Source organism: Brassica napus, chromosome A6, assembly GCF_020379485.1.
Source record: "Brassica napus cultivar Da-Ae chromosome A6, Da-Ae, whole genome shotgun sequence".
Lineage (NCBI taxonomy): Eukaryota > Viridiplantae > Streptophyta > Magnoliopsida > Brassicales > Brassicaceae > Brassica > Brassica napus.
The window spans coordinates 7,295,856-7,320,621 of NC_063439.1; the positions used below are offsets into that span (position 1 = coordinate 7,295,856).

Here is a 24,766-nt window from a genome sequence, read left to right on the forward strand (position 1 = left end):
TGAATCTGATAAGTTTCTAAGATTCAATTCAAATATATATATATATATATATTTAAGAATTTCATATTGGATAATACCATTAGACTTACAATTATAATTAGAGTCTTTAACTATTCAAAAAAAAACATTATTATATTGCTAAGGATTTCAATGGTGGGTAACACCGTTGGAATTGCTCTAAGGAAGCTAATGTTTCGTGTTTAAAAAAAAAAAAAAAAAAAAAAAAAAAGGAAGCTAATGTTTCAAATTATCCCCAGTTTTGGAAAAAAAAAATCTGCTCACTTTGAATTCCATAAAATTGGATCACACATTCCGTTCTTAACGTCCAAGGATCACAGTTTGTGATATCTCATTATCAGTGATCAAACCTTTAGATAGGGATTCTTCTTCTCGAGCATGAATTACAAATGTGGGTTCTTTTGGTGATGGAAGATCTGATGTTGTGGTGAGCATGGAGAGCAACTCAAGTGTGTTGGGTCTGTCTGAAGGTTGGTGCTGAACACAAAGCAAACCAATCTGAACACATCTCTCAACTTCTAATGGCTGACATGATTCAGCAACATCTTTATCCAAAAGATCAACTCCTCCGGTTTCACACCAAGATTCCCACGCCTGTTTGTGTATCGTTTAATAAGAGCAAGAAACATTTTGAAACATTTGCAAGTGTATGTAAACCTAAATTATCACTTACATAAGCAATAAGAGTTTTTCCTTCTTCTCCATGGCAGAATCTTGAGATCTTTTCTCCACTGATGATTTCCAATAGCAGCACTCCGAAGCTGTAGATGTCTGACTTCTCAGAGAACATCCCACTCCATGCATACTCAGGAGCCATATATCCTCTGTGCAAACATAAATTTATTTGAATCTAGTTTAATATATTACAATGACTATGAATTTTGCTAACCATATGTTGAGAATCTATTCTTACAGGGTTCCTACAACTCTGCGAGTGTTTTCCTGATACTCGGTTCCCTGATACATCCGAGCCAATCCAAAATCTGATATTTTTGGGTTCATTTTCTCATCTAGAAGGATGTTGCTCACCTTCAGGTCTCGGTGAATGACCTTGAGGCGTGAGTCACGGTGGAGATAGAGAAGTCCGCGAGCAATACCTTGGATGATATTGAATCTCTTTAGCCAGTCAATCTCAAGCCTTTTTCTTGAATCTAAGCAATGATACAGTGTTAAAAATATCAGACAAAGTGTTATGCACAGTGAGAAAAACTACTGATAGGAAAGTACTGAGACAAGAATAGACCCACCAAAGAGAAAAGTATCAAGGCTTTTGTTCAACAAGAACTCATAAATTAATAGGCTCTCTTCTCCTTCAATGCAACATCCTAAAATCCGAACTAAGTTTTTGTGTTGTAGTTTTGAGATGAGTACTATTTCATTCATAAACTCTTCTTTGCCCTGCCCCGAGCTGCTAGAAAGCCGTTTTACAGCAATTTCTGTCCCATCTTGCAGTTTTCCCTGTAACAGATTGCACAAGGCCTATCTTGAGAACATTAACAAAGAATAGCAGAGGAAAAAACTATACTCTCTTACCTTGTAAACTGAACCAAATCCACCTTGTCCGAGTTTGTTTGATAGACTGAAATTATTGGTGGCAGTTTCTATGGTATTCATCTCAAAGAAATTTAAACCTTCGACATCTTGTGGTTCCAGATCATTTCTCCATGCATATTGTGAAGCATTATTTGATTTATTAGCTGAAAATTGAGTTTCAAGAATACATAATAAAGGCATCAGTGTATACTAGTATTACCGAGAAAATGTACAGATAAATAAAAAGAAATAGTTGAGAGATAAACAATGTACCTTTATGTTTCACTCTGTATCTCCAGAAACCAAACGCAGAAGAACCCAATACAATAAAAAGAAAAAGGCTTGCAACACTAGCAGCAACAATACTCTTGCGATTGTATCCACCTGAGATTTATAAAAGAAAAAAAAGATTAAATCAATAAGCCAGGTTCCACTACCAATAAAGTTGTACTTTACGAAGTATCTCTTTCGTGTTATCTTGTAAACCGTACCTAGTTCAGAACGTGCAAGACGAATGGAAAGAAGCTCTCCTCCCGCAGAAAATTTCACCACGTCTATTAGCTCGTGACTCCACACCAAGCACCCTATACCATTAATAAAAGAAAAGGCCAAGCAAGAACAATTGTGGAGGCAAAATTGGTGACAATCTTCAGTGAACAAGATGGGAGTTGCTGAGCTTGCAAGTTCGTAACTATCTGGAGGCTTTGTATTGGCAATAGGATGGAAGACGTTTACATCCTTGCCAGTAGAGCTTCCTTGACAATGTAGTTCGGTACGTCTCACACAACCACCGGTCCAGTTTCCTCTTTGCCACTCCTCAGTATATTTTGGTACAAACCCTTTTAAGCATTTGCACTTTGGTGGTACACACAATCCAAATGGTCCACATTCACCATAAATATCGCATGAAGTGAGTAGAGCATCATATTTTAATATCCAGTCACTCCCACTATGCCAATAAATCCTCACTGAGCCATCTGATGTTAGGATTATACGTGAACGAAGTCTTGTTTCAATATAAGTGAAAGATCCTGACCCGTTTGCATCCTGCTGGAAGCTGAATGGACTTGCATATGTCACATCCATTGCTGGTATCCCCGCGTACCTTGTTTTAGTCCATGGACCGCTTCTCCAATAACGAGTTGAGCCTCTCATCGTATACACCTGTGATGGCACCTGTGGTGTAATCTCAAGCACAAAGTCACCAGGCGATGGATCAGTGTAACTTTTCCAAGAAGTCAACACTCGCTTCTCACCCGTGGCGAGATTATACATCATGGACGACAAAGGGAGCATAGTATCACTAAGATGCGCCAAGCTTTCCCATACAGTTCTTCCGGAGACATTTTCCATGACAATAAGATTTCCAGTGTCTAAAAGCTCTGCACGAGACCCGTTTGATGCGGAAGTTTCTCCAATGGACCAGACAACGCCATGCTTGCCATTAAATAATAGAAGAGTTCCATTGCTGTTGATAGCTAGATTTGCCGTGGAGTCTGTAACAGGCTTTTCTCTATTGGCCACCCACACAACCACCCGGGGAATGATACCCTTGTACCAGATTCCGACATATTGATTCTGCGAGTTATTAGGACTGAAGAACCCGAGTTCATAAACTCCATTAGAGGAACTGAGAGTTTGTCCTATTGACAAAGGACTCTCGGTCGTTATCCCTGCAAACCTCAAACTTGGAAATATGATAAAAAAGAGCAAAGAAGTAAAGAAAACGATCCTCTCCTTCCCCATGTGCTTTAGTCTCTCCAATAACTAACTTCTTCAGATTAGTTTAAGAAGCGAGAATATAAAAAGAGCAAGAACGCGAAAGAAAAAAAAACACCCTCAGGGACTTTTAATAACAATGTGAAACACCACACTTATGTTCCAGAATTATTCATTACTTTATACAGAAAGCTTACCGTAGTTGCCACGAAGAGAGTCCTACTTATTACCCAATCAAGTACGTAACACTATCTTTTCATATTATAGGACCCAGTGGAAAGATAAAAGTCCAACATTTTATCCCGTCAACCACACATTTATGGACCTCACGTTAACGTCTCGTCTTATGTCCATGTTCTTGGAATCAAGAGCTTGCGAACAAAAAGAAACTTGAACACGGCCGAGCAGCTTAAATTTTTATGGGTCTTAAAAAAAACCCCATCAAATTTATATTTCTTAAGGTTTATCAAGTTTTTTTCCTTTACAGTTTTTGTAAGGGCATGATTAACCCGGCCGGTCTCTCAACTGACGTTCTTAACTCATGGTTTGACATTTTTTTTTGTTTTTTTTTCACTTTTCGGCTAAAAAACGGTTTTTATATTTTTTATCTAAGAGACGATTTTTAGCTTTTTTTTAATTAAAATCTTAGAAAAGGTAAGAACCATCTTTTAACCGAAACTAAGAACCCCGATTAAGAGACTGGAGCTAATCATCATGGTCTAAGTAATATCTTCTGTAAACTGATAATAAAAACAAAAATACACAAATATAATATTTTTAGACCTTTTTCCATCCATTCCTTTTTTTTTAAATATGAAGTTGGACGATGGAACCATCGTACTTTTTTTCCATAAGCCGCCTCAGTTTGTGATTTTTCCTTTTGCGAAAATTATTCTCAAGCACGTCTAAATAACATTATTAACTTAAATCTCACCTTGTAACTTTGATTAATTTATATTATTATTTACGAAATAATTTTTCGCAACAGAGTTTCACCTTAAATCACTTTGCAAAATCTAATCTATTAAATCTGAAGTACAAATTAAGACTAACATTTAAACTTGCACAATATTTACAATCCAGTACCACTGAAATTTAAGAAACTAATTTCCTAAAATAGTTTGAGTATTAATATACCAAACAAGTACTAGTGCAGATACTTTTTAATTATGATTAAAAATGATCAATTGTTTAAAAATCAAATTCATTCATTTTTAGTCCAAACTACTTTCTATAATCTAGTTTACCAATAAATAATATTATATAATTTAGTTAAGCTTATCCCTTAATATCTTCCACTTTTACATTCTTTCATAAACGGAAATATAAACAGAAACGGAAAATATGTGAATAAAATCAAAGAGTATCCGTAATATATGTAATATCATTTTTCATAATTTCAATAGTATTTGGAATTAGTTTATTCATTTACAGAATTTATAGCACACTATTATTTTAAACACCTGTAGCTATATTTTCATTATTTAATAAATAAAAAAATCAATTTTAGAATATATATATATATATAAATAAGATACAAATTAATATGTTAATATATTATTGGTAGTATATTTTAATATAAATATAAATACGATAAAATAAATATGATAAGATATATAAACTATTTAATTGATGGTAGAAAAACAAAATATTTTATTTATTAACATCTGTAGTTATATATCTCATTATTTAATAAATAAAAAATAAAAACCACAAAATAAATCAATTTTACAATATTTAAATAAGATACAAATTAATATGTTAATATATTACTGGTAGTATATTTTAATATAAATATAAATACAGTTATATACAAATACGATAAGATATAGAAATGATATAATTGATGGTAGAAAAATAAAATATAATTATTTATTGTAATAAATAAAATATTATGTTTTAAAATGTCATTTTAAAACAATTATAACGTGACATATAAATTATAAATATATATTATAAAAACAATAATCTAGTTAAAAAAGTGAAACTTAATACATGTACGGTTACACGGTTCTAAATAAAATAAAAATAAATTTATGCGGATATACATGTCACATTCAATTAGGGATGGCAACTTATGTACTGGACCGCGGGCCTGGGCTTGTAAGGGCTTGGTCTGGGGCGGGCTTGGGCCGATATAATCATAACCCGCAAATTAGCGGGCCTTGCGGGCATGGGGTTGCGCGGTGCCGGGTTCATTGCGGGACGGCCCATATCACCCGCGGGATAGCCCATTGGGACCGCATCTAGACACTTCTTCGTGTTCCTCACCTGAAAACAAAACAAGATAGAGAGAGTGAAAAGCGATGGAGGCATGGAGCTTCGTCGATAATGGTGTGACGAACTGGAGCTCCGGCGAAGGCCGTTCGATGTCCGATCGACGAGGCGTCGTCAGTGCTTCTGGTGACCGAATCGCGTTCGAGCTGCAGCATCGAAGGTTTCTATTCCTCGTCGTTCCATCACCGGAGCTGTTCATCTTCCTCGTTCCATCACCGCCTCACCGGAGCTTCTCTTCTACATCGATCTACCACTGCATGCCGTAGATTATCACCGAGCCACCACCGGATCTTCTCTTCTTCACTGAGCCACCAGTGTAGCTTCTATTCTTCACCAAGCCACCACCGGAGGTTCTCTGCTTCACGGAGCCACCACCGGACCTTGTCTTCTTCACTGAGCCACCACCGGAACTACTCCTCTGCAGCCGTAGCTTCTCTTCTTCACGGAGCCACAACCGTAGCTTCTCTTCTTCACCGAGCCACAACCGTAGCTTCTCTTCTTCACCGAGCCACCACCGGAGTTTCTCTGCTTCACGGAGCCACCACCGGAGCTTCTCTTCTTCACCGAGCCACCACCGGAGCTACTCCTCTGCAGCCGTAGCTTCTCTTCTTCACCGATAAAAAGGTAGTGGTATCATTACTCGTTTAGCTAGCTAAGTAACTTAGTAGCTCACCAAAGACGTTTTTGTTGTTGCATTGAGTTTGATGGGGAACAAAGCGAGAACTCTTGAAGATATTGTGGACGCATGCTTGGCATATGGAGTGATGTCTCGATATAACAACCAAAGGACCTCGGGTTAGTGCTTCTTACAGATAACTAGTAAGCATTGCTAGGATCACGGTTTAGATAGGGGAACTCATTGTTTAGATATGAGTCACGGTTTAGGTAGGACTCGGGAATGTTGTTCGATCTGTTGTTTGAATTGTTGTTTGAGAATGTTGTTTGAACTGACTTAGGAAGTTAGGAGTTAGGACTCGGGAATGTTTGAGAATATTGTTTGAATTGTTCTTTGAGAATATTGTTTGAATTGTTTTAATTTTTAAGTTTCCTAATTTTACAAAATTTAATTAAAAATAGGGATCAAATTTAAAAAAACCCTACATCCACTTAGGTCACGACTCTAGCCGTAAGTTAGAATAAAAAAACTAAAAAACTAGCAAACTTAGAAACGTGAGTACGTGACTACGTGAGAGACGATGGGATCATCCAGAGACGATTCAGAAGAGCAATTCAGTTTGAATACTGACTACTCGCCACCAGCTACCTGTGACTTGGGGACTCAGCAACTCATTGCCAGACTTGCTGCAGAAGAAGAAAGGAATGATCTGAGAGCTGATGAGGCTGATGATGGAAAGAAGCAAGCACGGAAAAGAAAGTTGATTAGTCTGGTCGATTCAGAAGAAGAATCTGATGTTGAAATCACACCTCCAACCCAATCAACCAAGCCTCGCAGACAAACAACTTATGGAACAGCCAAGCGGAAGCCCATGTTACAATCCACTCTGGATGGTGGTAGTGGCTCGTCCGCACGGGCTCGTAGTCAGAAGAATGTTCCGTTGAAAGCCGTGATTAGGGGAGGAAGAAGAAAGGCATCAACTCAGCCCTTGTCTAGTGAGGCGCGAAAAAAGAAGGGCTCCTCTAGTCGGTCGCAGAAGAATAAGAAGAAGATTGATGAGGATATACCGGATTTTGATGATGATTTCGAAGAAGTTGAGTTGGATGAGGCTGAAATCAATTTGGAAGAGATGGAGAATAGGCAATGGTCAGACGTTTGGAAGGATTTCACTGTGGTTGAAAAACCAAATGGAGATTTGAAAGCTGTATGCAATCATTGCAAGAATGAGTATGCGTGGTATTCTCACTCGCATGGAACAAGTGGGTTGAGGAGACATCGAGGGAGATGTAAAATGTACCCAAGGAATGGAGGAAGGCAGCAACAACTCAATACCGAGGGTAAAGTAGTAGCTCGCAAGTACGATCATACTGTGTTTAGGCAGTTGGTAGCAAAGACAATTGTCCAGCATGATCTACCATACTCTTACGTGGAGTATGAAAGAGTGAGAGAGACATGGAAGTATTTGAATGTTGATGTCCAATTCATCTGTCGAAACACGGCGAAATCAGATGTTTATCGTTTGTATGAAAGCGAGAGAGAGACACTGAAACGTGAGTTAGCGAGTCTTCCTGGACGAGTCTCCTTCACTTCCGACTTGTGGACATCACTGAAACGTGAAGGATACATGTGTGTGACAGCACATTACATTGATCGGAATTGGAAGTTGAACAGCAAGATCCTGTCATTTAGTGCTCTACCACCACCACATAACGGAATGAGTGTTGCGGTTCACCTTCTTGAGTCGCTGCAAGAGTGGGGTCTCGACAAGAAGGTTTTCTCTATCACATTGGATAATGCTTCAAGTAATGACTCGATGCAAGACATAGTCAAATCGCAGCTGTTGTTAAATGATGATTTGTTATGTGGAGGAGAATTTTTTCATGTCAGATGTGCTGCTCACATCCTTAACCTGATAGTGCAAGATGGTTTGAAGGTTATTGGAGGCGCTTTGCACAAAGTTAGAGAGAGTATTAAGTATGTGCTAGCATCGGAAGCGCGGGAAGAGTTGTTTGAAAAATGCGTGAATGCTGCAGGCATAACTGAAAACGCGGGTCTGATCTTGGATGTGCAGACAAGATGGAACTCGACTTACTTTATGCTTGAAAGAGCCATCAAGTTCCGTAAAGCTTTTGTTAAGTTGGAGACATTTGATAAGAGAGGTTATAAAGTGGCGCCTACAGCTGAGGAATGGACGCGAGCTGATAAGATATGCCAATTTTTGTGCCCTTTCGCAGAGATCACAAAACTGATGTCAGGTGCTAATTACCCCACCTCGAACTTGTATTTTTATCAAGTTTGGTCCATCCATGAGTGGCTTCAAATGAATGAGTGCAGCGAGGATGAGATCGTCCGAAAAATGGTGCCACCAATGAAAGAGAAATTTGATAAGTATTGGGATGAAGTTAGTGGTGTTTTTGCAATGGCAGCAGTCTTTGATCCACGTTTCAAGCTTTCAATTGTGGAGTGTTGCTTAGGGAAGCTTGACATGAGTACACGTGATGTGAAGTTGAAGAACTTGCGCCAGAAGCTGAGTATTTTGTTCGAGTCTTACGACAAAAAATCCAAGGCTAACTCACCGTCTACGGAGCCACGTGAGACGGTTCCACAAAATGTCACTTCTGCAGGTTCCATGGGACTGTTTGGAAACTACCAAGTGAGTATTTAAAATCGTTTTTAAAGTATCAACTTTCTGTTTTTTTTAAATCGTTTCTTTTTTTTTTAAAGTATAAACTTTCTGGTTTTTTTTTAAATCGTTTCTTGTTTTTTTTCTATAATTTCATAGGAATTCTTTAAATTTCGCAAAGTCAACGGAGCTGCTACTGGAAAGACAGCTCTAGAAGCTTATCTTGATGAACCTCCTTTGGACATTGATAGTTTAGAGAGCTTGGACATTCTCCAATTCTGGAAAACTAACACTCATCGTTATGGTGATTTGGCTGCAATGGCTTGTGATCTGCTCAGCATTCCTATCACAACAGTGGCTTCAGAGTCCTCCTTTAGTATTGGATCGCGAGTTCTTAACAAATACCGGAGCCGTTTACTCCCAAAAAATGTGCAAGCTCTGATATGCACTAGGAATTGGATCAAAGGATATGAGGCTTATGAACATGGTAAATATCTCACATTATAATTACTTGTATAGTATCATTATCTTAAACACTAATTAATTCCAACTTTTTAAAATTTACAGAAGACGAAATTGATCCTGCAGAGGAGACATTACCATCTTTTGACTCCATTGCCAATGAAGAAAATGATGATGCGGAAGTCTGATATTTTTCTTGATTTGCTGTTTTGTTTTGTTTCAATTTCTTGGATTTGTTTGACTACAATGCTTGGGTTTTTTTGGCTTTATTACATTGGTGTTTTGGTTAAGACAATATGAAAATCCAATTGCTTTTCTTTTTGTTATCAACAAAGTGACTTTGCAATCATTTAAACAACACGGTTCAGCTGCACGACTATAATCTTACTCGAATACACCACCATAATCCTAACTGCACGACTAGAGACAGAGGCATGGTCGTATAAAAGCCATCCCTAGTCCTATACACGACCAATTCAAACAACACGGTTCAGCTGAAGTAATGGCTCGAAGCAGAAGCAGCTTGAAGCAGCTAGAATGGTGTTTTCTGTGACGTCCCGCGGGACAGCCCGCGAAGGCTTACACATTTCGCGGGACGGGATTGGTCAGCTATTTCAGGACCGCGTCCCGCGCGGGACGGTCCCGCCGTGTACCGCCAGAAGAGAAGCCCGCAGAGGGTCGGGACGGGACGGGACGGGAGAGCCCAATTGCCATCCCTACATTCAATGGATGATATCACAATATAAACTACAAAATTATTGTGTTTAGAAATAACAAATTAAAAAATTATTTAAACGAGTAAATTTTAAAACATATATGATCAATTATACAAATAAATATTTATTAATAAAAAAATGGCTAGAAGGAAAAATGACTTTGAAGACTAAACAGATCTCTCTTTTGATAACTTGATTTCTTCTTTCTTCAATTCGGGTTCCTCTTTCGGAAGATGATATTGAAACAACTTTCAAAATTAAATTCCATTTTACGTTGGTATAGTCATAAATAACGCCACACACTGCTTCACTGCAAGTTTCAATCCTTGTCGGATCTACGTAATACTGAACTTAGAAGCACGCATTTGTCAAAGGACCAATGCAAACCCCAAGTCTGCATCAGCCAAGTCGCATGGACCAAAGGCAGGAAGAAATAAGTTACTTTTATGACGAGCATTAAGGAACAAATGGTGTTTCCTCAACTATTTAAACAGCAAACTCCAAAAAGCCCAAAGACAGACTCAGCAGCTAAAAGGGTAATAACAACAGTAGTAATTGTAAAATTTAGCTCCAAAAGAAGTAAAAACTCTCACTCATGTTCATCATAATACTCTTTCTAGCTTTTAAATTTTTCAGAAAACGGTCTCAAGTTACACCTCTGTAGCAGTAACTCTCAAACCTCACCATACAGATGGTACTAAGATTTGAGTTTAGGGAACTCCAGATTCCTTCGTCAGAAGCACTTTCCTGAAGCCCCCTCTTGGTGCAATTCGAAAGCCGTCTCCTGCAGTTCAAAGAACCAGAAACCAGCTCAGATCGGATGTTTCTTCAATTTGGTGGTTTCAAATAATTGAAATCGTAAGACTAGTCACCTTTTTCCTCGCAAAATTGGGATCAAGCGCTTGAGGAAGCACCTGAGAGCGCAGTCACTTTTCCAACAGCAATTGTTTTCCCTGTAGTGAGACCCCAGATAGATTTGTAAACCATGCACATAAATTAAGATGAGTGATCATATTCTGCATTGCATTTAATATAAGTCTCAGCAAATCTTTACCTTCAGTTCGCAGAGTGAATCTTCCAAGTTGCGGAAAATCTGAGAATTTTTCAACACAGATTGAATTGCTAACCTGCAGAGATGAAGAAATGGATAGCAGTGAGCAGGATTAGAAAGACTAGATAAAAATTTGCTAAAGCTGTTAAACAGAAATCTCGTGCAGACGCTCTCAATGTTCCTGGTAAGCTTTGCAACAACGGTTTATTTACAAACAGAAAACGGCTGTGAACATTTTATTACTCTTGTCAAGCAGTAGGCAAGTAGAAAACTTACACATTCAAACCACAAACAATATCACCAAAACATTGTAGCAAGCTCAAATGAAATGAAGTTAAAATATTTCATGCTTTTTCTTAGATTGGCATAGGAACTTAAACCATAACTTCGCTGAAACATATGGCAATAAATAAAATATAAAAGGAAAGAAAGGCAAGCAGAAGGAACCAGACCTGTATACGGCAGACAACAGCAGCACCATTCTTCACAAATAGAATTTTCTTTTTCATGGGTTTCCTAGTCTTCATATCAATTTGGCTTATCAATTCAATTATCTCACATTCCTCAACAACCGCATGAATGTGGAGAATAGCCTTGTAACCAGCTGTAAAGATCGCCTACAGGAGCAGAAAATAATGATGACTCGAGGGATTAAAATTCTGAATGTATTGTAAGAACGCAGCAACACTATTAAGAAGTGCATATACTCAAAAGTTGTCATTCCATAAGAAAAAATGTGCTTACATTGTCAAGCAGCTCAAGGATTTGTAATTGGGCAACGAACTCAGTAACGGCAGGTACAGGCTTCACTGCAACAGAAAACAAAACAAAAACGACAAATTAGTACCACTTCAAAAAGGGAATATTATGATTCGAGATATCAACGAAATCACGTTAAAAATCATCATACTCACCCGTGCTAGATAAAACAAAACCTGCAAGGATATCCTCGTCTTCAATGCCAGTTATACGGACTCTCAAATTCTCACCAGGTCCAGCACGCTTAACTTTGTCTTCATCGCAATATATAGCAACCACTTTCACGTGTTCCTAGATTAGTAGATGATAGTTATCAGGAAGACAATGAACCGGCAATTACATATAGTCATACGAGAGAAGACGTTTGGAAAATACCTTGTTTGGCATAACAATCAAGGAATCACCCTCCCGAATGCTGCCCGATTCTACTTTTCCCATAACAACAGTTCCCATGTCTTTGAATTTATCAATAATGGGCATCCTATATAATACAATTCATAAGATCAATACGGGTTAACAGTTAAAAATATACAAAGATATGCTTACAGACAATAATTCTCATTTCAACTATAAAGAATGAGAAAGAAACTATAGAAGACATTTCCTACTCTGTAGTGCAAAAAATGGTGCGGAAAACAATGCATATGGTCGCTATGGTCAAGAAGCAACATGGATTAACGGGATTTCATGAATGCATCAACTAGTATTTTGAAAGACACATTCGAATGAAAAAAGAATAAGAAGCGGCATTGAGGTTCACCTGAATGGACCATTAGGATCCCGTGGCGGAACTTCAATAGCATTGAGGACTTCAAAAAAGCTAGGGCCGCTGAACCAAGGACAAACGTTTCGATCCATACTCTTGTCTATATTAATCCCCATCAGACCAGATATAGGCAGGAAGATAACATCTTCAAAACAAAAGAGTGTAAAACAAGTTAAACATGCAATTAGACCATAGCTCATTTCTAACGTTTATAGTTCACTGCATACCTTTCTTTGTGTTGTAGCCAGAGGATTTCAGAAATGGTACCATTTTTTGTTCAATTTCATCGTACCTGCATAAGAGTACATAAATACGAGGGTGAACAGAAAGAGATATGCAAATCAACAGTGCCAGGGATTAGAAAGGATTTTGTACGTACCTCTCTTTCGACCAGTTAACCGTTGGGTCATCCATCTTGTTCACAACAACCACCAGCTTTGACACGCCCAATGTTTTTGCCAGTTGAACATGTTCACGCGTCTGCCCGCCCCTCTCATATCCTGTTTCAAATTCACCTTTACGAGCCGATATCACCTACAACCGAGAAACAAAGGCAGGAAATTAATAGGTTCCCTACGAGAGACAAATGCTACAGTTAAGGAATCAGAACAAATTGACATAGTACTAACGAACCAGCACACCAATGTCGGCCTGAGATGCTCCACTAATCATATTTGGTACATAACTCTTATGACCCTGCAAGTTCAAAAAAAGGAAAAGAGAATTAGAAAGATACACTTGACATGAAAGACAAATGAACAAAAAACTATTACTTTAGGTTGATCCTTACCGGAGCATCCAGAATTGTAAATCTAGTGCTCTCAGTTTCAAAATGAGCCCTTCCAACTTCAACAGTTTTACCCTGTCGATGTAGCAAGTAAGCCATACCACATAGGAAAGTTTAGAATTAACCATAAACATTGCTGGGAATACTACAGACACGTGAACTCTGTCATCTGGGACACATTTACAGCAAACAAAGAAACACTAATCACCGCAGGAAGTACCTTGGCCCTCTCTTCTTCATTTGTATCCATTATATATGCCATATACCTAGCATAGAGGACAATAACAAGTTTATGGAAACAGAATAGAACATAAGCATTCCTTGTCAGTTTGGATTAATCAGAAATACTCACCAGCTTTCTCTACTTTTTTCTTTTGCTTCCTTTTCATACTTTTGGATTTGTCGGTCGTCCACCTGACCGCTAAGGAAGAGAATTTGTCCTCCAATTGTAGACTTCCCAGCATCTACAATGGAAACGGTTGACATGTGAATATTAAATCAATTAGCTTTGAAACCATGTGTCTACACAAGGAAACATTTACAATCTAAAATGGAAAAGACTTTCCCGGAAACTGCAGAGGAGTTATCAATAAAGAAAATTGAATTGATGGAAAAAAATCAAGTAGGTGACCATACCAACATGTCCAATGAACACCACATTCAAGTGTCTCTTTTTGTTTGCTTCTGCCTCTTCTTCAGCTTCCTCTTTGGCGGCCTTCTCCTGGGCTGCCTTCTCTTTAGCTATATTGATTAAATAGACGAGAGAGATAATTCAGTCGTCAACTAGACAACACGATCACAGAAAGATGAGAAACAAACGAGTATATAAGAACCTTTTGCTGGGTTATGCACTGGATGGAGCATTTCCTGATCATGATCCTCGGGAGCTGAAACCACCAATGTCCAGGAAAAAAAAAACATCACCAACGAGGTATACCTCACAAATTTTAACTACCTTTTAGGGAAAATGAAATAGAAAGAAAGATCTATCAACCTTGTTGCACATCAGGGACGGGCGCTGATTCTTGAACCTCATCTTTCAGGTCTGTAGAGAGAGGATAAATATCAAGTATTAGATAATTAGAATCAGCATTCAATCTCATGACAGCATAAACCTTGGACCCGCCTCCCTCAATCACAAGCTAACATCATACATATGTAACAGACACGGTGAAACTATAGGAGTAAACCGACCCACAAATAGACAATTCAAACAGTGTGACAGAGAAAATATAAACAAAAAGTGTAATGCCACAACCTTCATCCATTTTATCTACGATCTCAACTCCATCTGAGTTCTGATCTGCCGGAATGACACCTCCAACTCCATTGTTCTCTTCTGCACATTTCAACACCAACGTTTTAGCACCATGCGAATTGCAAACTAAGAAAAAGAAATGTTAAGCTTATCATCTCCAAGGAATTACCTGCGGAATCAAGCTGTAATGCGCGGATATCAGCCTCAATATCTACATAGTTGACAAAAGATATAAGATGGATGAAATATTAAAAAGAACAGACACAATAACTCATAACAGACATATTAATGATCAAATTGGAACCCTACTAATAACACTATTATGATGAACATGTTGTAAGCTCGTGAACTCGACAGTTAGATCAATTATGTACAGAAACACCTCACAAAGAACTACTTGATCACCAAAAATCACAAACTGGTATAAGCGAAAAGAGAAAGTCAATCAGGTCGAACAAGTTCCATATAGAGCAAGCCATAGCATAACCCTAACCCCCAATGCTACAAACCTAAATAGATCCGCAAAAACTCCAGATAGCATAATAAATTAACAAATCTCAGTTCTAAACAACACATTAAAAGTCAATCCAGTGATTCAAAACCCTAAATCCGATTACTAATTCTCACGCCGAAACATCTACCACGCGAGTAACGAATCCATCGGCTCCAAAACCGATGTAAGATTACAAGCATACACACATAACAGAGAGTAAGGTTAGATCGAGTAATACAGACGAGAATCGAAGTAGGAAAAAGCGACAGAGATAAACGGAGCTCGAGAAAGCCTACCCATGGGGGATGATGGTGGGAATAGAAGGAGAGGAAAGCAGTTCTAGGTTTTATTAAGAGGCTGTAAACTTTGCCCAGGTGGAAGTTAATATATATTCCGTCGCTGTGTTTCCTACCTTTTGATAATGTATGACTTACGTAATGAAATGAGATTTCTTTCTCATCCGAAGCTTCTAGTTTTAAGCCACGTCGTTAAATAAAATAAGCCCATTAAAAACGGCCCATATGGTTTGCTTTATGGCCCATTAATTGATGCTGAAAGTTTGAAGGCCTAACTATATGAGTCAGGTGCTCAGGTACAGGTACTCTTAATGAAGGAAAAAGTGATCTATCATACTCTCATGTGATCTGCCATACTCTTATCTATCTTTATACTCTTGGAGAATGTGGTTAATATCTAAAATACCTCTGACTGATTTAATGAATAAATTAATCAAATTAATCGAGTATCCACTCTCTCTCTCCTCTCCTCCTCCTTCCCTCTCCCCCCCGACAAATTTCGACTCGAAGATTCACTCGAAGCCCACTCGATACTTCCCTCGTACTCATCTTCTCGGGAATTCGTTTGGAATACGATCTCTTCGCTTGGATACTGGATCATCGAGCTATTAATTCCGTTATACAAGGTATGTATCTCAAATCGTCGTTAAGACCGATGTATAGAATCCACCATAGACGAACTCATTATTCACGGGATTCCGATTAGATAGAAGATTTCGTATTTGTGTATGAACTAATCGACGATCGGAAAGTTTGAATGGTCTGTTTGTTAGGGAATTCGATAATCAACAACTGTATAATTGAATGTCGGGAATCAAAGCTGATAACAATTTGGTTTTGAATTGAAGACTCGACTCCAAATTTATAGTTTTAATTGAAAAATTCTTATTCATTTGGGTTTCATGAACTAATCGAGGGTCGGAAAGGAATGATTGAATGTCGGAAATTATGACGATTCAATCGAAGATTAGACGTTCTGGCTTATCACTAATTGGTTGGTTACTGACGCAACTCTGTGACATGGTATAACGAAGTATAACGAAGTATAACTTTAATGGTTTAACTGTGTAACCAAGTATAACGTGAATGGTATAACTGAATAAACAAGTATAACTTTAAGTGGTTAAATGTTTTTATTGCAGACAATGTGTCCATTTCGACGAACATACACTTTGATTATGATGGACATTATTCTAAGGATGGAGATGATTATGAATGGATTCCAACCGATGCTCGTTTGTATGCTATATCCTTTAAGACATCATCGTTGGAGGAGATCACTTATTCGTTGTTGAAAGAGAGGATATGCAGGAAGATGGGAATATATTCGTTTACGAAGAGGCTCAATTTGGGTTACATTCCATTGGTAGTGGAACCTAAGAGGCAATCGTATATTTTGGATGATGAAGATGTGTTTGTTTATCTAACATCAGTTGATAGAGAGCAAAGAAGGAGTATTTTGCATGTGGAGGACATCGAAGAATTGCAAATAGTTCAAATAACCGAGCAACTGTCGAGAGTTGGAGAGAGCTCTTGTAGTAGGAACTATTGTGAGCGTGAGAGTGAATATGGAGAAGAAGATAATGTGGGCACAGGTTTGGAGCACGATGAACATCCCCACAAGAAACAGAATAAGAGTAGGTTGTAAACCTTTCGGTTTCAGTTTTGATGTGGATTAGGTTGTAAGCCTTTCACTTTCGGTTTTGGTGTTTGCCTTTCACTTTTGGTTTTGGTGTTTTTATCGTATGAGAACGTTGTGAGGTGAAATAAATTTTATTTGTGTGTTCTATAACTAAGTGAAACTGGTATAACTACGTTATGTAAATTGAATAATATGATTGTAAATTCTAAACTTTGTAATTTAATTTTATAAGTCATGGAAGTAATACGATTGTAGTTTATTATTAGTGCTATGTTAATTATGATTTAATCAGAATTGTTAAAATTCTATCTCATTGCTTGGTAGCAATCATATAGGAAATACAATGTGTTGTTATAACTTTATTGCTGAAACTGACCTCGTTAGATTTGATAACTCTTCATGGCACGAAATCAAGTTTATATGTACATGATCGTATGAGAAATGAACTCAGGAAACATAATTGCATTGGTATAACCACAAAATCATTAATTCAAGTCGAGTATAACTAAGATAAATAGAAATAATTAAAAAGTGCAACTTTGACGCTTTCTGTAAAACTGAGTACTTGGTGAAACTTACAACAGAAAAAACCGTGGGATTCTTAATTTTCCCGCCCAGCTTTTCGAATTTCTAATTTCCCAGCTTTTCCCAATCGTTCAATCGAAGTATTAAAGACCCTTTTTTTAGGTTTTCCCCATTTGCTATCTTCATTTTCTCTCTCTTCCCTAATCTTTCTCCACTCTCTCCTCGTCACTCCCTCCCCTCCCAAAAACCGAGATGTCCGCCGCTTCATCTTCCACGACCGGTGGTTGGAGACGGATACGAACTCCGGGGATACCTAGTAGGTGTTGGTGCGGGGTGGGCGTCATCGAGATCATCTCCAGAAGCAATCCAAACCCATATCGCCGGTATTATCGGTGTCTCTTTGCGGCTTCACAAAGGGTACATCCGTTTGTTGTTTATATATCGAACGCTTATGAATCACGCTTACTCGTTTTGAAAAAAAATCATGTTGTAGCTCGAGAACAACAATCATGTCTTCAAATGGGTTGACGAAGCCTTCACCGATGAAATACATCAGCTGAACTACCAAGTTCGAATGCTCGAAGAAGAAGTTCAGAGTCTCAAAGCAACAATAAGGAATGAAGGAGATATCCGCGAAGGTCCCAAAAAGATGCCCATGATAAAGATATCAGGAGGTTGTGTTCTTCTTACCATCGTTTTAGTTGTAGGAATTATGATGTACAAAAAGTAATTGAAATTCTAAGAGAATTCCAATTCCTATAACTAATTGTTATTGCTAAGCTATGTTTTTCTAAGTTATGCGAAGTTGAACAACCATGTAGTTTGATCTATCGAAAAAGTTTCTATTATTTTTAGTATGTTAGACAATTGAGAAAGTGAAACTAACACAATATCTGACCTATTTATACGAAAAAGTCGAACAGAGAAATAAGTTAAGCCAGAAGTTGGAACAGATTAAGTGAAACCAAAAGTTGAAACAAGTGAGATTAAGTGAAACCAAAAGTTGAAACAGGTGAGATTAAGTGAAACGAAAAGTTTGAAAATTGACTAAGTGAAACTATAAAGTTGGAAAATTGAACAATAGAGTGAACAAAGTTGTACCGACAATAGAGATAGTTTCACCAACATTAACACATAGTTGTACCGATATTTAAACAAAGTTTCACCGACATTAAACATTTACACGAGACCTTCAACCCCATATTTCTGAACATAAGGATCGCTGTTTAGTACAGACTGCCCGAATTCCTCAACCTCTGGCAAACGCGGATTGAACCTGAAGTCCGCAAATCCACCTTCGGTCTGAAGCCATATATCATCAGGACCAAAATAATCTATATGGTCTTGATTTTAGCAAAAGTTCTACTCAACTATCACATTTAAAACTAGACACAGAAACAACACTTACTCGTAGATTCACAGACTCTCCACATCTTAAGGACAACAAACACCTGTCTACGACCCCACCACTCATGTCATCAAGACCATCCCGGAAGGCAACTGCCTGAGTGCCGGTCACCACACATCTTATCTGATGGTCACTATTCAGAATAAAGAAAAAGTGCGTCAGTTACAATATATATATATATATATATATATATATATATATATAAATTTGCTTGGATCATATGTTACTTTATACTCACATGTTGTCCCTTATGTAAAACTCCATCCTTGGTTCTGAAGGGGCATCGAGATTAGCTTCTGTGTTGAAGACCACTCCCATTGTATCTACCATATAAGTGTTACTCAACTAAATCAGTTCGTTTCACTTAGTTTCACATACATCTACAGAGTTATACAAAGTTCTGAAACCAAGCCATGCGACTGTTGAGATTACCATTCCTAAATCAGTTGTGATTACCATTCCTAAACCATTCCTAAATCAGTTGTGATTACCATTTCTAAATCTGTTCGTTTCACTTACCTATGGGATATTTGAGGTCACGCCAGTGCATGCGAGGGATTGCATGGATGCTTTTGAAATCAAAGAAAAGACGATTGTTCAGAGGTTCGATGATGCGGACTTGCGTAAGGCGCGAAGCAATTAGTCTGAACGGAGACCTAGTTGTCTTGAAACATGGGTAGGTCCGTTCAACATCTACCACAAAGATTTCCACCCATCTTCCCTTTTCCTTCTCAAGGCCTCTAAAATTTTTATAATTCTCATAAGTGTTCATCTCCATCTTGTATCCCTACAAAAATAAAGTACAAAGATCATGTTTATTACATGTTACAAGGATCAAGTTTTTATTTCTGACGGTTACATGTTTATTACACAATTGAGAGATGATGATATAACACTTACATCTTCATCTGCGAAGATATAGTTATAGTAAGGCCCACTGTTAGTAACACAGGAATAGAAAGGGTAGATCATGTGTAGTTTCACTCTGAAACGCCAAACCCTGACCGCCGGGTTATAAATAACCTCGGAAAGCTTATCGTACTCTGCCATCTTGTTTGTTGAGAGATGAGAGAAGAGATGGAGTATTCGCAGAGATGAGAGAAGAGATGAGAGAGGAGATGGAGTAACAGTGAGTGTTTAAATGCATAATTCTCTTAAATGCAAGAGATGTAGCGTATAAATGATACTCGGAAGTTTAATGATTATTAAAAGAGACTTTTTCACAAGAGAAGTCGTGGGGACGTATTTTCCTTTCGACGAGTCTATCAAATGTCGTGTTCGTTCCACGAGTCTATCAACCTCGGGCAAAAATAGGAGTAGTAGATTCTAATAGTTCATTAAATTACAGGTTTTTTCTCAAAATTAATATTATCCTTTTCATTGATTATCTCCTACACTGGTAGTTGCTATCATTAAATATATGAACTCTAAATATATTCACTAACTATTATACATTTTGGAAACTGACCATCTTTTAAAAAATAAAACGATATAATATCTAAATTTCGTTAAGTTTTGTATAGTTTCAAATTTTCATACAATCTAAATTGTTACGTTTTGCTTAGTTTCATAAATTTAGCCCGTGATCTCCCCGAGTTTCACTTACTTATACATATTTATGTATGTTAAAATTCAGGAGAGGCGACTGTTGCAGTCAGAAAGCGTGTTAGATAAGTTGAAGTAGTTATGCTTTCTCGGGGAGAGAAATGGTTTAATCTCGGGGGAGTCTCGAGTCAATCAAGTAATAATACTCATCAAATCAACCTGAGTCAATCAAGTAATAATACTCATCAAATCAACCTTAAATGGACACGCCACTGTTCAACTTCATTAAATATAGTTAGATATATCTTAATAAATTATAGTTTTACAAAGTTTCAATTCCAACAGACGCGACTGCTATTCAAAAGGCGTGTCACAGAAGTCATGTCTTCTCGAGGAGCCCATCAAATCACCTATAAATGGTTTATCACTTCTACAATTACACTCTACAATTACATACAATTTCGAATCTCTACAATTTCCCTCATCTCTCTCATACAATAACATTTTTTCTTTTATCAGAGTTAGACATGGATTCTCTCCCTCCTTCAATGCTTCATAAGATTCTCTCTACGGTAGCAACGATGAATATCCGAGATTTTGGTTCTGCAAGGATTGCTTTTCCCGGGTTCAACGAAGTTGGAAGAGAAGATCACTTCTACAGATCGGCCAATCTCATTTACCTGAATGACTGGGTAGACGAGGTCAGTGCTGTTCGAACATTCAGGCTAAAATGCTACCGTTCGGGTAATCCAGAGGCCATATACTTGAGAGGTATGTATGAGTTCTTCATCCTCCATTTAGTTGATGAAGGAAGGGAAAAAATCCATCTTGCTGGTGAGAGAGGATGCGAGTTGGCCCAGTTTGTTGATGGAATGCTGAACTTAGCCTTTAGCGTTGATCATAGGGGAATTGTTCACAACTACCCTGCCTTTACTCGTCAACATGTTTATAAGATGTTTCAAATCATCTGTAGTTGGCAACTCTCAGGCCATTGGGATTACGATAAACCTGGCATGTTTCTATCTGTGGCTGAAAGGATAGATCCTAATGTGCCATGTGATTGTTGGTGTTCCCACATAGACCCTCCAGAGTTTGAAGTCTCCCTAGATGGATCACGATCACGGTGGAAATGCGATCGTTGTTTCTGGAATTGTGCAGCTTGGGACTTTTGCTACCAAATACACTTGACTGCTCGCACATGGTCAATTGAAGATTAGTAGAAGTTTTATCTAGTTTTACTAAGTTGTTAAGTTGATGAGCTGTTATGCTCTGTTATTTCTCTAGTTCTATCTATAAACATTATGTAATTACTCTAGTTATATCTATAAACTAATCTTTTTATTTGAACTTCACTAAATATATCAATAACAACACATGTGGCCGAACAATAACGTAATAATAAATTGCAATCTAAATGTGGAGTACTCAATTATGGATCGGGTCTGGATGGTCTGCGAAATGGCCCTGGTTGGGTTGTAATTATGTAAGTTTCTGTTGGCTCTGTGGTCTTTTAATAAATTTTCTGATTTAATTAAAGATATATTAAATTCCAAATCCGGTCAGTTTCGGGCAGGAGTATCTCAGATCATTTTTTTTTCGGGCAGGAGCACCTGAGCGTTTAATTCTAACTACATCGTTGGGAACAAATGAACAATGCATGTAACCAGGAAGAATTTCATAGAAATGTATCCGTAGGAAATCTATTCATAGATTATTTCCGTTTTTTTGTTCAAAATAAAAAGATTATTTCCGTTTATGCATTCATGAGCATGTAAGCAGGAAGAATTTTATAGAAATGTATCTTTAGGAAATCTATTCATAGATTGTTTCCGTTTTTTTTTTCAAAAAAAAAGATTATTTCCGTTTATGCATTCATCTACTATATCCATCCTTCAATCCCGACCGCACATTTTTTTTTCTTTGTTTTGATTTATTTGTTTCCCTCTAGTCTATATTATGTAATTTTGTATTTTCTGAAAAAAATAATTAATTTAGTGATGAATAATAGTACCCTTAATAATATAAAATCATAAGTAAGATGGTAACAAAATCCCCAAAATCTCTTACAATTTTCTACCCTCTCTCATTTTCATTAGGGTTAGATAGTATATAAAAGTCTTTCAAGTTTCAATGAGTCATTCACTTGTTATCTTTCTCTTATTTTCTCTCTTTTCAAAGTTTTTAAGATGTTGGTGAAAGATATATAATATTTTTTCAGCTGGAATAACATAGGATTTAAACTATATTTGACCCCAATACAAATATGTTACTGACCCCTATATAGTTTGAAGCCTATGTTATTTCAACAGAAAATATATTTTAAATTTAAGCAAAATCTCTATGAAAATTATGTTAATTTTAACTCCGGTTGAAAAAGTTTCTAGCTCCACCACTGAATATTATGATGGAGATCTATCTTTTTCACACAAGTTATATCCTTCCAATTTTCTTTTGATCCTAGTTGTCTCTTGTTTTGACCAGATTAAAGATTCATAGGCTAAGGTTTTGTATAAATTCAAAGTCAATTATTCTCTCGCTTGTTCTTCTTGTTTGCAACTCTAGTGAATTAAGCCTTGGTGTTTAGGTTCAAGTGCTTGAATTAATTCTTCCTAGCTAGTTTCTTTTCCCCTTTGTGTAAATATCTTTATGCATATGAAACATAGGTTTAGGTTAAAAGATGACGCTTGTGAGTTGTGATTGCTTACAAGAAGAAAGCATAGCAAAAATAAGAAGAAGAGCTTCTTTACATTTAAAAGAGGGTTTAGCAAGGTGAAGTAAAGCTGCTAATCTATGGACAAACTAAAACTAATTGATGATATTATGGATTCCATATCTTTGGAGTTTTCACTTGCCCTTTTAATGACTTCACTCTTCTTTGGATGAAGGAAGCTCTTCATCTCTCCACATGTCTCTCTTTCCATTATTATTATTATTTCAATAATTGTTTCTCGTAGCTTTTTTTGCTTTGCAGGTGTTTATACAAGGATGATGGATCTAACTCACCTGAAAAATGATATGTTCTGAAGCATACATGTATATATCATTTGTATTTTCTAAATTGTAATTTCCTTAATGTTGTATATACGTAATTTTTATTTTGTAACATTATCAAAACGGATTTGAAGAATTCAGTGTCCAGGCCTCCTATAATGAACGGTCCCATATATATAATCTTCGTGACTTTTTCAGAGTTTTATATATCTTTTTTATTTTTGCATGCACTTCATTTTTTTCTGGCTCGATAAAATTATCCAATTATGTTGAAGACGGATTGCATCCCATTACAAAAGTTCAACCTTAAAGCTTGACCCGAAAACTTGTCTCAAGAGCTCGACGCTCAGGGGATCAGTTCAAAGGACTCGGCCCAACATTTGGCCTATCTTATTAGGTCAGGCTTACCTTAGGGAAAACATAAGAGCATGCTTGGGTATAAAAGAGGGATATGAGATCACGGGCATTCAGATTTCACCTCAGAGATTGACGGCTAGAATTAGGGTTTATTCTATTTAGCTATTGCCGACATGTACTTTTTCGATACATTCTCACCAAATGTCATCACTCTTTTCTCTTGCTCATACAATAATTATAACCTTTTTCATTTAATTAGTAAAATGTATTTCAAATAACTCATATTGAGTTTTATTCATCTTTTTAAAAGGCCACCAAACTCAGATTCAACAAATAATGTGGACAATGTAGGAAAATGTCTTAAATATATACTCGCAGCCTAGGAATAATAAAATCAAATATGTTCTTTAACAATATTTTTATAAAAATAAATAGTTTAAAATCATGATGTTAGATATTGTGTTCAGTTTTAAAATCTAGTAATATTTTAAAATCTAAATTGCTAGTAAGTGCTAAGTGGTAACTGTTGTTCCAATACAGATGGTGAATGCTTGAGATCTAAGAAGAACAGTGTAGACGACCGAGATTTTGTAGATTGTTGCATTTTTACTAAATTTAATTGTAGTTTTAGGTATCCGTACATGAGCATGCATCTAATCAGCAAAACTAACAAGATTTTTGCTGTTTTAACGGCTGTCTTCACATCTTAACAAAGAAGATCTAATCATGATTATATATGATTTAGCATCGAATTAGTCAACCACTTATACCATTTGTAAACAATGTTAGCAATAGACAAATGGTTAAATATGTAAATTCTATGAAAATATAAAAATGTGCTTATTGTTCTTTTAGTTAGATCTGTGTGCTATTCACTCGACTAGTGTAATTGCTGCAATAAGATTTCATTGATGGTGAACTTGT

General features: G+C 37.0%; 4 protein-coding genes across 4 annotated transcripts; 2 read left to right on the top strand and 2 right to left on the bottom strand.

Annotated features, from left to right (window-relative positions):
- Nucleotides 1-235: 235 nt before the first annotated feature.
- LOC106346886 (G-type lectin S-receptor-like serine/threonine-protein kinase At1g61480) lies at nt 236-3,982 on the bottom strand. Its single transcript, XM_013786350.3, has 7 exons — nt 2,043-3,982; nt 1,825-1,935; nt 1,552-1,715; nt 1,266-1,476; nt 932-1,169; nt 692-842; nt 236-612 (listed from the first exon to the last, which is right to left on the bottom strand). The coding sequence occupies exons 1-7, from the start codon at nt 3,295-3,297 to the stop codon at nt 319-321; spliced, it is 2,424 nt and encodes an 807-aa protein (XP_013641804.2). The 5' UTR covers nt 3,298-3,982; the 3' UTR covers nt 236-318.
- A 1,357-nt stretch (nt 3,983-5,339) lies between these two features.
- LOC125575444 (zinc finger BED domain-containing protein RICESLEEPER 2-like) lies at nt 5,340-9,564 on the top strand. Its single transcript, XM_048782427.1, has 3 exons — nt 5,340-8,816; nt 8,946-9,273; nt 9,354-9,564. The coding sequence occupies exons 1-3, from the start codon at nt 6,744-6,746 to the stop codon at nt 9,434-9,436; spliced, it is 2,484 nt and encodes an 827-aa protein (XP_048638384.1). The 5' UTR covers nt 5,340-6,743; the 3' UTR covers nt 9,437-9,564.
- Nucleotides 9,565-10,389: 825 nt separating this feature from the next.
- Nucleotides 10,390-15,551, bottom strand: LOC106346888 (eukaryotic peptide chain release factor GTP-binding subunit ERF3A). Its single transcript, XM_013786351.3, has 20 exons — nt 15,375-15,551; nt 14,755-14,796; nt 14,586-14,666; nt 14,322-14,372; nt 14,161-14,214; nt 13,964-14,068; nt 13,680-13,791; nt 13,548-13,593; nt 13,331-13,402; nt 13,174-13,236; nt 12,920-13,074; nt 12,768-12,832; nt 12,535-12,685; nt 12,150-12,255; nt 11,930-12,065; nt 11,760-11,824; nt 11,468-11,632; nt 11,019-11,091; nt 10,837-10,917; nt 10,390-10,748 (listed from the first exon to the last, which is right to left on the bottom strand). Exons 1-19 carry the CDS (start codon nt 15,376-15,378, stop codon nt 10,859-10,861), a joined length of 1,605 nt encoding a protein of 534 aa, XP_013641805.2. The 5' UTR covers nt 15,379-15,551; the 3' UTR covers nt 10,390-10,748; nt 10,837-10,858.
- A 2,242-nt stretch (nt 15,552-17,793) lies between these two features.
- Nucleotides 17,794-18,271, top strand: LOC125609901 (uncharacterized protein At4g04775-like). The gene is made up of 2 exons (XM_048781510.1): nt 17,794-17,958; nt 18,035-18,271. Exons 1-2 carry the CDS (start codon nt 17,794-17,796, stop codon nt 18,269-18,271), a joined length of 402 nt encoding a protein of 133 aa, XP_048637467.1.
- Nucleotides 18,272-24,766: the final 6,495 nt, after the last annotated feature.